General features: G+C 41.2%; 1 protein-coding gene across 2 annotated transcripts in view; it reads right to left on the bottom strand.

Moving 5' to 3' along the window:
* MED14 (mediator complex subunit 14) overlaps positions 1 to 10,558 on the bottom strand; it is a 38,205-nt gene extending 27,647 nt beyond the window's left edge. For both annotated transcript variants that reach the window (XM_010121156.2, XM_086766469.1), the window contains exons 1-5: positions 10,175 to 10,558; positions 8,251 to 8,277; positions 2,393 to 2,498; positions 1,524 to 1,697; positions 821 to 950 (exon numbers count right to left, since the gene is read on the bottom strand). In XM_010121156.2, the coding sequence (XP_010119458.2) occupies positions 821 to 950; positions 1,524 to 1,697; positions 2,393 to 2,498; positions 8,251 to 8,277; positions 10,175 to 10,356 (619 nt within the window). In that variant the 5' untranslated portion in view covers positions 10,357 to 10,558. The remainder of the gene's footprint in view (positions 1 to 820; positions 951 to 1,523; positions 1,698 to 2,392; positions 2,499 to 8,250; positions 8,278 to 10,174) is intronic.
* Between the last annotated feature and the right edge of the window lie 2,542 nt (positions 10,559 to 13,100).

Below are 13,100 nucleotides of genomic sequence, written 5' to 3'. Positions count from 1 at the left end.
AAAATCTCAAGAGCTCAGACACATATTCATTTACACTTCTGTTAAACAAAAAATGGCTCCAATATTGACATTGCAAACATTCACGTACGGACCAGTGAAAAGATTTTTCAGAAACACCTTTGATCTAGGTCTGTGGGGTATGGTTTACACATGGCTAGCCCTGTCTTAGTTAAATGCATGGACTAGATCCATTCCAGCCCTATTCTCTGCAATTCTACAACAACTTAGTCCAGCTTATAGCCATCTTTCCTTGTAAAAAATGTCATCCTAATGTGACACTACTTGGGCTAAATGAAAACAGAGATCTGAAAATAGATTAAGAGATCTGGCACTGCAGTGAACCACAAAACAAAAGGCATGCATAAATATGAACAAATTCTATGCATGAAGATGAATATCAAAACAGATTAAAAAAGCAACATTAGAGTAACTTGTTTAAGCTAAAGTTCAAAGAGTTTCTATAGAAAGATCTAACAGTTTAATTAAAATGCATTTTAAAATTAACTTAACATAAAGCAGTTACATTGTTAGGCTTAAGACTCTTTCATAACACATTTGCTGAAAGAGCAAGACAATGTCTACAATCTTTTGCCAGTACCTGCACAGGATTTCTTCTTTAAAGTAAATAATATTTCAGCAATATTATCAGTGGTCTCATTTTTCAAAAGGGGAAAACACACATTTTGATGTCATACAGACAGGATGAAGTATGCCTAATGGTCTCACTTAAGCGATCTTTTAGCTTTGCTTTAGCATCAAAGCAACAACTTTAAATCAGCCTGCAATAATGTATTCTTCAAAAAGTAATTCCAGTTCTTACCAACTGTAAGATTTGCCAGCTGTGGAGGAAGATCTGTAGTCACTAATCGATGTCGAAGAATCTGGTTTAGCTGATGAAGCGTGGTTTGCTTCTCACTCTTTGTTATTGGGTCAGGAGGGATTATTTTATCCTGTTAAAATAAACACAAACAAGACTACATATCTCAAACATGTATAATACATTGACAGTAGCAATGCTGAAAACTAACCAGACTAGAAGTCTGAAAATATAAATACTACAGGCCATTACATGAGTGAAGGCTTTTTTATATCTTACACTCAGATTTGTTTTCTATTTGATTACATTTTACCTGAGACTGACCACTGAATACAATTGTCCAAATATTGACAAAATCTCTAAGAACAACAGATGTCAGTATCTCCTTTTCATGCTTCATTTTTCTAGGATAGTGGCTTAGCACGTACAAATACTTAAAAAACCAAGGAACAAGAGTTCCTACTATACTGATCCTAGAGCAGAACTAGTTTAAACAGAGAGAATATTTTACTGGGAAAGCACAACTTGTTCAAACAGAAAGTGCCCTGCACGAGAAACTGATACTGCAGAGACTTGGCACTAGGCCTGTATTAAACTACAATTCCATTTGCACAGACAATTAGTTTAATGAGCATGCATTTAATACTGTACAGGGGATATTCCCCCCCCTCCCCCCCGCCGCAAGACATATGGTAGCATTATTTACCCTAATGCAGGTAGGCAGACGTGGGTATGATCCAGTGGTCAGAACATCAATAGCATACGGGATAGCAAAACTAGGTAGACGAGCATGAACCAAAGCATCTCTAGCTAGCGATGCCAGACGATCAGCAGTGTCCACAAAAAGAATGGCTTGCTGATCTAAAAAACTTGATATCATCTGCAGAGGACAAGGAAGACAGGGAAGAAGAGAAAAGAGAGGAGGAAAAAAAAAAAAAAAAAAAAGGTATGTGTCCAAAAATGCACAAATCAATGCCCCTTTATAGTGAATGAGTTAATCTAGTGCATATGACTGAGATTATTTTATCTGTCACTTCCAATTCAAGTAATTACATCTATAAAACGATGAATATTCTGGCATTTCTTAAGTTTGTATGCAAGGACACTTTAAATCTGCACGCCTTTTCTGAGGCTGTGGAGGATCCATAAAGCCTCACAGCTCTTTATCTGATAATTGCTACTGGAATGCAACCATACTTGTTTGTAATCACTCTGGGCTTTTTTTTTGCAACATTCTGGACTTTATTCTTATTCAGTCAAGAGCAGGAAGAAAGTGATAACATGAACTAACACACTGAGATCACCATCTTCCCTGTCACCTCATCCCAAAACAGTCCAGTAACTATGTACCGACAAGCCTTTCAGTTTTTGCCACTGATGAGTTTTTGAGAACATGAACTGTTAAAAGAGAAGATTATACAATTTCTAAGTAGGAAGAAATTGGTCATAATTTAATATTAATTTGCCTATGAAATAGGTGCTTTTAAAAACTTCTATAGTAAGGAAAAGTTAGGGTGTATTAAAAGCCTGTATCACTTAGGGATTATTTCATACCAAACTCTGTTCCTAACTTACCGCACATTTTTCCACCTTTCCAGCATTATTAGCCCATTTGACTAGGGCTAACAAGCGAACAAAGAGTTGACGAGTCCGACTTGCGAACTGTACTATTTCTATTTTTCTGGAAAAAAACAAATGTACATTAAGCCAGTGCTCAGATATATAATAAAGTTGCAATTCAACTCTGTGCCAATAAAAAAAAAGCTGTAATGATAACTTTTAATTGTGTTAATGGAGGCATCACTAATATATGGCTTGTTTGATCAGAATATGGGGAAAAAACGCTCACTGTTCTGAATACTTAAATGCTAAAAACATAGAAGGATTTTAATCAACCAAGACGGTCCGGGGAAACAAAAAAGCATACTCATATGAATTAATCACGAATTTAAAGAGAAACAATTCTATAGTGAACTCAAATTATTTTCATACTTTTTACAGGATTACCCCAGGGCTTACGATTAAGTTCAAAGTAGGCAAGGCAACACACCTAACGGTTACAGGACCTAGCAGTAACATTACACTGATATTCACTAAAAAAAAAATTAAATAAATCACATACCAAACAAGATATCACTCTATTAATTTTAAGACATCTTTACACAGTATGTTACAATATGCTACCACTTTGCCAGAAAATGAGGTGGTGGTGCAGAAGACCACAAAAAAACCCCATCCTTTTACTTTCCATTCTTGCTTTGCAAAGAAACTGGGATAAGGAGAAATTACTGATAGTCAATATTCCTCCTACCATGCCTTGTATGAGACAGACAGTCAAAATGAGGCAGTGTATGTTTGTGTATCTTACATATTATTTTTCATAAAAGAGAACGTAATAAGGGCATACTCAGATTTCCCCCTTCATCACGGATCTACATTGCGGATGCATTAGATGAGACACACCGATCTATAATGTAGATTTGTTATACCATATACTCCGAAGTACTATTCCATCTACTGTTTGTAGAGCTTTTCCTCCCTTTCTACATGTTCAATTCACTATGGTTTTCTAGTTACTTTGAAAAAAAAAAAAACAAAAAATAAATCGTGATACAGTTTTCTAAAGTAACAAAAGCATTTGGACTAAAAGAACATTAAATACTGCAACAAATATTGGCCTCTCCCAAACAGAAGTTGCATCTCCTTCTGATCCTAATCTGCAAAACATACTGATAATACAGACAGAGTCTGTTTTTGCCGAAGGTGTAATGAGGTTAACTCTTTTGTGCAATAAGTAAAGCATAATCTGCTTGTAGCAGATGAACATTTAGGCTAGAAGCACAACTAAGACCATCTGGTCCAGTTTCTTGCATTACATACTACAAACTCCATCCAAGAGCTTGGGCATGAAGCCAATAACTTCTCTGCGTTCTAGAGCATATGTTTTAGAATGGCATTCAGCCTGATATTAAGATTTCAAGTGGCGGACAAGTTGCTATACGTACATACTGCTCTAGTAGTAACCACACTATGAAAACAAGATGTTGAGAATTTTGAAAGATTCAGAAAAACTTTCTGGGATTTGAAAGATGTTCGCAGTGAGACTTTAGAAAGCCAGGAATCTCTCAGACAAACCCCATATAGAAGTTGCTAAAATCTAGTAGTTATGTCAATTAAACTTCTCTGGTGAAAACAGCACAACAGAAAGACGACTTCAACCTGATGTTCTGTGACCGAAAAATCAAAAGGTAGACACCTTCCCCCATGCCCCCAACAGAAAAAAACCCACAGTAGTTTAATACAAAAATTATTGCTAAAACTAGACACAGTATTCCAGTAACTAATCCATTTATACCACGTGTATGACGTTACAGAAGACTGATTACTTTTACTTGACAGAATCCTGCTTCCAGAACCACCACCATTATCCCTGAATGACAACTGTGTTGGGAATTCACATCCATCTACTTCTCTACTAAGAGCCCAAAATCTTTCAATTTTACTGTTTCTTTGTCCTTCGTTATAGATATAGGACCTTACACTGAGCTGCATAAAAAAAAAAAAATTGTTCAAAGAAGATGAAACTTAAGGAAAGAGTACATTTACAAGGCATAAAAAAGCAAAGCACAGCACATTAAAAAAGCTTTCTAACGACCACAATACTCAGTGCGTTCTTTACCTTGGTCTTTACTGGTAAGTTCTGATCTCAGGGGTTTCAGATCCTTCAGACCAGTGCCTCAGTCTAGGGGAGTGAAGCATTAGCTAGAAGAACATCAAGTTAAGGACCACTTAAGCAAGCTTGACATACAGAAGTCCACTGGAATGGATGAGATGCATCCAAGGGTGCTGAGGGAGCTGACTTGTGCCACTGTAAAGTTGCTCTCTATCATTTTCAAAAGGCCATAGTGATCCAAGGTCTTGATAACTGGAAAAAGGCAAACATCATGCCCTTCCTCAAGAAGGCCAAGAAGGAGCTAGGGACCTATAGGCTGGTTGGCCTAAGCTCAGTTAAGAAAAAAATTAATAGGACAAATGCTTCCATAAGCTACAACCAGATGAATAACGAACACGAAAGTAGCCCGGGAACAGCCAGCACAGCCTTGCCAAGGGCAAATCACCCCTGGTCAATACAACTGCCTTCTACAGCATGGACACCTCTGTGATCAAGGGGAGAACAGAAAACGCATTTACATTGACTTTTGCACAGCTTTTGACAAGATGTCCCATAGTATCCTTGTAGCCAAGCTAGCGAGATACAGCATGGGTAAGTGGACTAGAAGGTAGGTGGAAAACCGTACGGACTGCCAGGAATAAAAGTCTGTGACTGGCTACCAGTAGCATTTCTTTAACACTGGTGTTCCTTAAGGGCCAATACAATTTAACACCTCCATCAACAAACTGCATGATGTGAAGGAATGCACTCTTTGGAAGTTTACAGGTGATGCCAAACTGGTAGGAGAAAACAGAGGGACCTCAGCTGGCTGGAGGAACTGGTTGACAAGCAACCTCGTGAAGTTCAGCAAAACCACATGCATCAATCTCAGGTAACAGCACAGGCTGAGTACTAAGCAACAGCTGGGCAGCAGCTCTGCAGAAATGGACCTGGGGGTCCTGTCGGACAGATGAACAGGCACCAGCAATCTGTCCTTGTAACAATGACAGGCTGTATCAGCACCAGTGCAGGGTCAAGGATGGTAACTATGCAGCTTGAGTCAGCATTTGAGAGACTACATCTGAAGCACTGTATCAGTTTTATACTCTCTAACCAAGAAAGATACTGTCATACAGAAGTGGGTTAGGGGCTGGAACATACAACATACAAGGAGGGGAAGAAGCTGTGTTTGCTCCTGCTTAAGACGCGAAGGCTATGGTGACACACTCCTGCAGTCCTCAAATATCTAAAGGGGTGTTTCAGAGTAGATGGAATGAGACTTCTTGAAAGTGCAAAAGGCTGAGGGACAACAGCCACAAACAGTGAAAAATTAGTTAGACATTAGGAAAACAAAGAAATTCGTAGTGAGGCGGTCAAAGACTGAAGTTGCCCAGAAAGGTTGCAGGATTTCCATCTCTGAATATATTTAAAACTCAATGAGATATGACCCTCAGCAACCTGAAGCAACTTTGAAACTTCAAGCACAGGGTTGGACTAGGTATCTCCAAAGTACCATTCCAATCAAAATTATTATCCATGTGTATGAAAGGAGGGAAATAACAGTCATTTTGTCATTAGAAAAGAATGGAACTCAATGCTTCACAAAAATTAGGTGTGTAATTGTACTGTTGTTGAACTCATGAATAACACGTTTCTAAGACAGTTCTGAATGCGTGTTTTATTAAATCTTGTGATTAGATGATAGAGCCTTTGCTGCAAGTTTGAGAAGTAACAGTCTTGTTCATGAACTACTGCAAAACCAGTAGGAAAACTGCCTGTTTTTAGGAAAATAGTATGTTCATCTAGTTCTTGGTATTTTAACAAGAAGTTCTTTTTTAAAGTTCTTTAGTATTTTAACAACACTTCTCAGCAGGAACTGTACATTCAGGAATGCAGGTGTAAGGTTTTGCCTTCCATTTACCCACAACAGAAGACAGGACCTTGCAAAGTCATTATAATCCAAGTTCCAGTTAAATCTTATACAGTCATTACTGTATCTAGATAAAAGTTTCCCACAGATTACACTACTAGAGGACAAAAAGGTAAGATAAAGAATAACGAACAAAAAAAGGTCTCAGTTATCGAGAAGCAAGCCCTTGGATTTCCCCCAGAACTCAGCACTATTAATTTTACAACACAGGACTAATGTTTTTCTAATCCAACCACCTCTTTCTTGTTGCAGGAGTTATTTATTCCTATCATTAACAACTAATAAACGATTCCTTCCAAAGAAAAGCTGTATTATACTATGATGCATAATTTACTATCAGTTTTTCTTATCACAGCATCTTTTAGTTAGGCACTGTAGTAATCAACTTAGATTTGATGCGAACTTTATTAGAGGATAATTCCATCACATCTTCACCAAAGTGTGTATGCCATGTCACCAGACTAGCTTCTAGAAATAGAGCTTGAAGCCCAACTACTGCTGCCATTATACCTCTCAAAGTTATGAAAAATAGAATAATGTGAATAATTAACTACATTCCTTACACAGTTCCTCCAAGAGCTGGTAAGCTACTTCAGCAAGAAGAGTTGTAAGGCAAAGCAAACAAGGATGTGAACATTAAATTTCAAGACATTTTCAACTGCAGGACATTCTTTTTAACCATTGAAGGCTGTCTTACTTTCTTTTATCTGTAATCCGTTAGGACTTAAGATGTTGCTCCAGACCTGTGTGCCCCACAAAGTAGATTCCAGCTTTACCAAGAAATGCTAAACACATAGATGGGAGAAGGCCCCCTGCCTCAGTACAAGGGAGTCTGAATCTAAGTTCAATGTAATTTCCTCAGGAAACAGAGTGAGAATTTAAAAACAAACAAACAAAACAAAAACTAAAACCCAACCTTGAACAAAAAAAAAAAAAAAAACCACAACAAAACCAGGATTGTTTCTCTTAATAAAATATTACCCATAAGGAAAAGGGGCTCAAAATCATCCTAGGTTATGATTCCCCAAAAATGGGATTAACTCCACATCATGTTATGAGAGTTTTGGAAGATTTGAGATAACTGAATTAATGATCACCCTAGTACACAGAATTCTTTATTAACATTCTTAGGAATATCATAGCTGGTATACATGTCCAAAGAAAATTAGTCAATTAGTATGTCAACACAAATAAAGGAAACAATTTCCTGACAACTTCCATAAAATTTATTCAAAGAAACAGAAAAGTAAATCAAGTATTTTCATCTTGGCGATGGGGTAAAGAGGCCTGTTCTGGTCTCTTACATTTGCTCTCTAATAATCTTCACACTTCAAAACCGCATAGAACAGAAAACAGTGCTCTTGATACGAAAGATCAGGTAACATGGAAAAAAGCAGAAAATAAGTTTTTGCCTTGTTTTCATTGCTGAACTGCCTCTTCTGAACAAAATGTTCCTTTATCATACTAACTAGAATCCATTTAGGTTCTCCGGTTCCCTTTCACATCAACTTTACTGTCACTTCATTGCTTCAAGATTCATGAAGATGAAAATGTCCTTGACAGAGTTCACCTACTGTAACAGCAACAGTATGTTACTGAAAAGTGCAACCAAAAAAAAAAAAAAAAAAAAAAAAAAAAGCCCAAACAGCAACAAACCCAAAACTCGACAAAAAATAATATTGCCATTGATGCTGAGAAAAATCTTGACAGCAAGACAGATACGGCTTATTTTCTTGCATAAAACTTAAAATTAGGAGGAGATTTTATGTAAATAGTTCTATATTAGTCTTAATAGCCTAAACAAAGTTCTGTATTTTAACACGCATTACAGATTGTCTTATTGTAACTCACCTTTCCATATCTGTTTTTCTTGGTAATCTGTATTTAAAAAGAAAGGAAAGAAATGTGTATTATATAATGTTCTATTACACTTCAGACTACCAGAAATTTTGTTAGTAACCTTCAAACCAAGTACAAGAAGAACTTCTACACACCTACAAAAGCATTTCAAAACTCCTACTATTGTAAATGTTTCCTAAATACAACAAAATTACATGTTTGATAAAAGAAGTAGCTTGACAGCTCCAGAAAGCAGCCCAGTTAAGGAGAGAAAAATAAATAAAATCAGGTGCATAAGAGCACCTCAGAGCACCCGACACTACTCTGTACCAGGTAACCTGAAAATGGTCAAATTAATTTAAAAGCTTGACGAAGGGTGCTGATATCCCAAGTTTTCTGCTAATCTAGTGAGCCACGTAGTATTACTGCCCATGCTTTGTAACTGATGAGTCTCACTAAACATCCATGACTGGAGTTAATTAACTCATAGTAGCAATCCTAGAACATCCGTAGCAGGTATTAAAATTGGCTGTTTCCTGACTTGCCCAAAATGAGTTCCTCTTCCCTTTTTAATCAATCTAAAATGAGAAATGCCATATTCCAAAACTTTATCAACAACCTGTATGACGGATACTACTGCAGAGAGGGGACTGTATTTCTGTAATGTTCTACAGGTACCACAGGTATCTCATTTTAAGGGGTTTTTTATTATTATTATTATAGGACTAGGCTGGCACAGGTGAAAGAATAAGAAATCATTTTGTCGGAGGGAAAGAGGAGAATACTTTCCAGCTCAGCTTTCTACTAGCGAAACCCATACTTTATGGGGAAATTAAATGGAAAAATGTAGCTCACTCTGCTTTTGGAGGGGATATCACATAGTTTATAAACTACTTAGTGAATAAAAGTGTCCAAAGCATTCCTCATGTGTTGGTCACACCGCTCATTTTATTTTGTACCTTAATTGTGTACTCAACTCAAAAGGACTTGTTCTACACCTTAAAACAAGAATAAAAGACATCACAGCCACATGTCCTACAAAAACACATACAGTATCAATTACTGTCTACACATACCATAAGCATGCAGGAAAGACTTCTTGATTGACATTTTGAAAATTCTCCCAAAGCAAATTAAATTCTAAAACTCCTCACCCTTTCCAGAGTTTGAACACTCTGAACCCCAGTCAAGCAAAACTCTGTTTGTGTACTTATTCGATATGGTATTTTACAAGAACTATACCCATTTTTTGTATTTGTTCTCTATGTCAATTCTTAAAACATACAGGTTCCCCACAAGAACCTCTAAGGGTAAACAAACTAAAAGAGAAACATGTTTATTCAGAGTCCTAACGCTTTCAGGGAAGTTTTTCTTGGCCCAAAAACATTCCTTTGTTTCACCAAACACAGTGTCAGCGCAGCAGGTTGTAGAATAAGCGTAAGGAACTTATCTTCTTTCCCCAAAATAATCATATGGCATTTTAAGAAGTACACAGATAACTCAAGGAGTAGCAGCATCTGAAAATATCTCAGTTTCACATGTTTCAGTTTCATATACAGTACAAACATTATAGTCGGGTCTACAGTTGGGTTTTTTGACAGTAACTTGGGGGCAAACTTAAGCAGTTAAGCAGACAACCTGCATTCAGCTGCTCCGCATTCCTCACAAGCATTTTCTCTGACAAGTCAGCCAGCAGCTTTCGGAAGGCCCCTGGACACAGCCCGACGCAGAGGCAAACCTGCTCGAACAGGGCATTTCCCCCGGCTGGGAGACGGGGAAGGAGCAACCACCTCCCCCCCTCTCCAGCCCCGGCCGGGCTCCGGGACACATCCCTGGCCAGGCCTCCTCATCCTCCCGGGATGCTGGAAGGTGGCACTGCTAGGCCTGGCAGCGGGGGCGCACAGGGCTGCGGGGGGTCGGAATTTGGGGCACTCACAGGTCGGCCAGCACGGTGAGCTCGGCGTAGGTCCGGTGCAGGAGAAAGTCGATGAGGGTGCTGAGCCGGTAGCCGGGGCTGGCGGCGGCTGTCACGGCCCCGGGGGCCGGTGGGGCCGGGGCTGACGCGGGGCCCCCGCCGGCCGGCACCAGCTGGTTGCTCTCCAGCTGCACCGGCGCCATGGCGGCGGCGGCAGCGCCTCAACCCCGGGCAGGAACCGCTCGGCAGCCCGGGGCGGCCGGCGCTCCCGGCGGCACCGGCACCCGGCCCGACTCGCCCCGCACGGAGGAAGCGCGGAGGCCAGCGGCAGAGGCGGGCCCGGGCCCCAGCGCTGGGGCGAGACGGCGGCGGCACCGAGGGGGTCTCCGCAGCGCTCAGAGCCCGCTCGGCGCAGGGGCCGCCGCCATGTTGGGGGCACGGAACCGGAAGCGAACAGCTGTAAGAGCACCGGAAAGAGAACCTTTCCGGGAAAGCCTCACTGGGGGAGGGAGGGGGCGGGTGGGGCCGGTGGCGGAGCCGTTGGGTCGCGGCACGTTGCGTGTGGGGCCGGTGCGGCGGGCGGGAGCGGTGGCGGGCTGGCGCCTCGCCCGGCCCTCTCCCGTCCCTCTTTCCTGAGGCGCGGGAAGGGGAAGGTGGCCCTGGCCCTGGGCCGTGCGGGGGAGCCCGGCTTTCCGCGTCGTGCACCGGTCTGGTGGTGGGGAGCCGGCCTGGCTCGTCGTGAGGGGCGGGGGGGTGGGAGGGAAATGGCGCCGCCGCTCGGGAAAAGGGCTGGAGCCGGCTGCTTTCCCTGAAGTGCTTCCCTGCAGCGCGGCGATTGAAACGTCTGTACAAGAGGATGGTGATGAGGGGGGGAAGCAGGATGGCTCTCCCGTCGTGTCTGCCCGCGTTAATGAAATACGAGGTGAAGGAGGACCAGGTTACCGAGGTGGCCTCTCAGAGGCCCTTTGATGCGGTTCTTCAGGCTGTCAGGGAAACAAGGCTCTGCCTTAGGCGCTGGCTAATCCCTTTCTAATGACTTGGGGAACGTGAAGCGTTTGTGAAGAGCGCAGAGCGATGCCGGGTGATGGAGGCTGGAGGTCGCTGGCCGTACAGCCCGCTTTAACCGCGCCGGTGAAGCTCAGAAAGGGAGCAGCGAGCAGCGGCGTGGTCGGTGGGATCTGGTGGTAAAACACAAAACTATAGGAACTTTGGCCTCTTTCCGACTTCCAGATGAACTGGCACTTCTGAAGGGAGACGGGGAGAGGGAAGGTCTGTAGACAACCGAACACAGATTCTTTTTTTTTTTTTTTTTTTTTTGTGTACTGGTTACCAAAGTGGGCTGTCTAAAGAAAGGAACAGTGTAAATCCTGCGTGTTTTTATCGCGATTCACTCAAGTGTTAAATCATAAATTCTTGCCTTATGTTTACAAAGAAATCCCCAAAATAGGCATGTTGTAGGCAATAAATACCCAAACTTCTCAAAGTTTAATAAGTAGAAAAAAAGGTCCTGCTTGCTTTGTATTAAATGTAGACTTTTAAAAGACTCTTCTCTTACTTATCTCTTTCCAAGGGGAAAGTAAGCAAGAAAAGGAAACATTTTGTTCAACGTGAGAAATATGCAATCCACGGTTTAATTAAAAAAAAAAAAAGGGAGCATCTATGCCAGCAACAAGAATAGTCAGTTATGTTCCTATGGGAAGCATATTTATTGCTCCAGGTTACGAGCCGGTTGCCAGCTGACAAGGAGCAGCTTTGCTGGCAGGCAAGCTTTCCCACAACCTCTGTGGAGCGTAACGCGGTGTCTGGAGCAACATGGACTGTTAACTTGACGCTGGCACGCCAACTCCCACGTTGCTGTACGGATTGCCAGCCGATGCCTCAGCTCTAAGGAGAGAAAAGGCACTTGTAGTGGAGTACTGTGCCTAACCCATCTGTGTAGGAAGGGGCAGGGTTGCTGCAGCTGTGAGCCATGCCAGCCCAGAGTTTTGCAGGCTTCTTCAGCGGCAGTGAGATGAACCTGTGAGCCTTAGAGCAGGGGGTGGGATGCTGACAGTAGTTTGCAAATTTTTTGCTCCTAAAATCACTAAAATGTGTTTAGACCTAAGTTATGCATTTTTTTTTTTAGGTTAATTGAAAGTTTTTCACTAAAGATTAAAAAAATGTCTACTTTACACTGTTTAAAAACATGAATCTATAAATCTATAAAGGATGGAATGACAAATATTCCCTGGATCATATTTTGCTGCAAACAAGTTATTCATGTAGTGTATTGTAAGTTCTTGCTTTCCCATTGCAAAGATGCATTTTTCCAAATGTCTGAAAATAATTTGCTTTATATGCATGAATAAATGCAATGTACCCATTTTATGGCCAACTAGGTGCACTGTTGAAAGACATGCTGACTTACATGCACTGGGATGTTATTAGGCTATCTATGAGAACTGTAACTTAGAACTGTCTTTTTTATTGTTCTTTTCACTTCTTCCTATCTCTCTTCTTCCAATTTAGTCCATAATAAAATTCCCATTGATTTCAGTAGCACAGGCTCAGACTTAGTTGATGAAAGGCAGGTGGGAAATTGTTGTGATGTGATTTGACTTTGCCCCACTTAGAGCTCTTCTTGCTTGGAGAAGCTCTGGTCCTCCTGAATTTTTCAGCCTTGGCTGGGGAGTGGGGGACATCCTCAGCTTGGCTGCCTTTCTGCACTTCTCTTGGAGAGGAGAGGTTAACCAGAGCTGCGGCAGCAATCAGGCTGAGCTCTCCTCTCATGTGGCTGCATAGGAAAGAAGCTCTTGATACTGTTTGCAAAGAAAGGAGGAACAGAGACATTTCAGAAGCTCAAGGCTTACACTTGTGTGCACACAACAATCATGCTATTGGGAGACTTGGCAAGATTAGTTGTTTTAACAGTAACCTGGAGATGAGTATTAGGAGATCAAAAATCAAG

Source organism: Chlamydotis macqueenii, chromosome 1 (assembly GCF_036417535.1).
Source record: "Chlamydotis macqueenii isolate bChlMac1 chromosome 1, bChlMac1.mat, whole genome shotgun sequence".
Lineage (NCBI taxonomy): Eukaryota > Metazoa > Chordata > Aves > Otidiformes > Otididae > Chlamydotis > Chlamydotis macqueenii.
The sequence above is the reverse complement of the archived record's forward strand: the minus strand, read 5'-3'. Positions and strand labels throughout refer to the sequence as shown.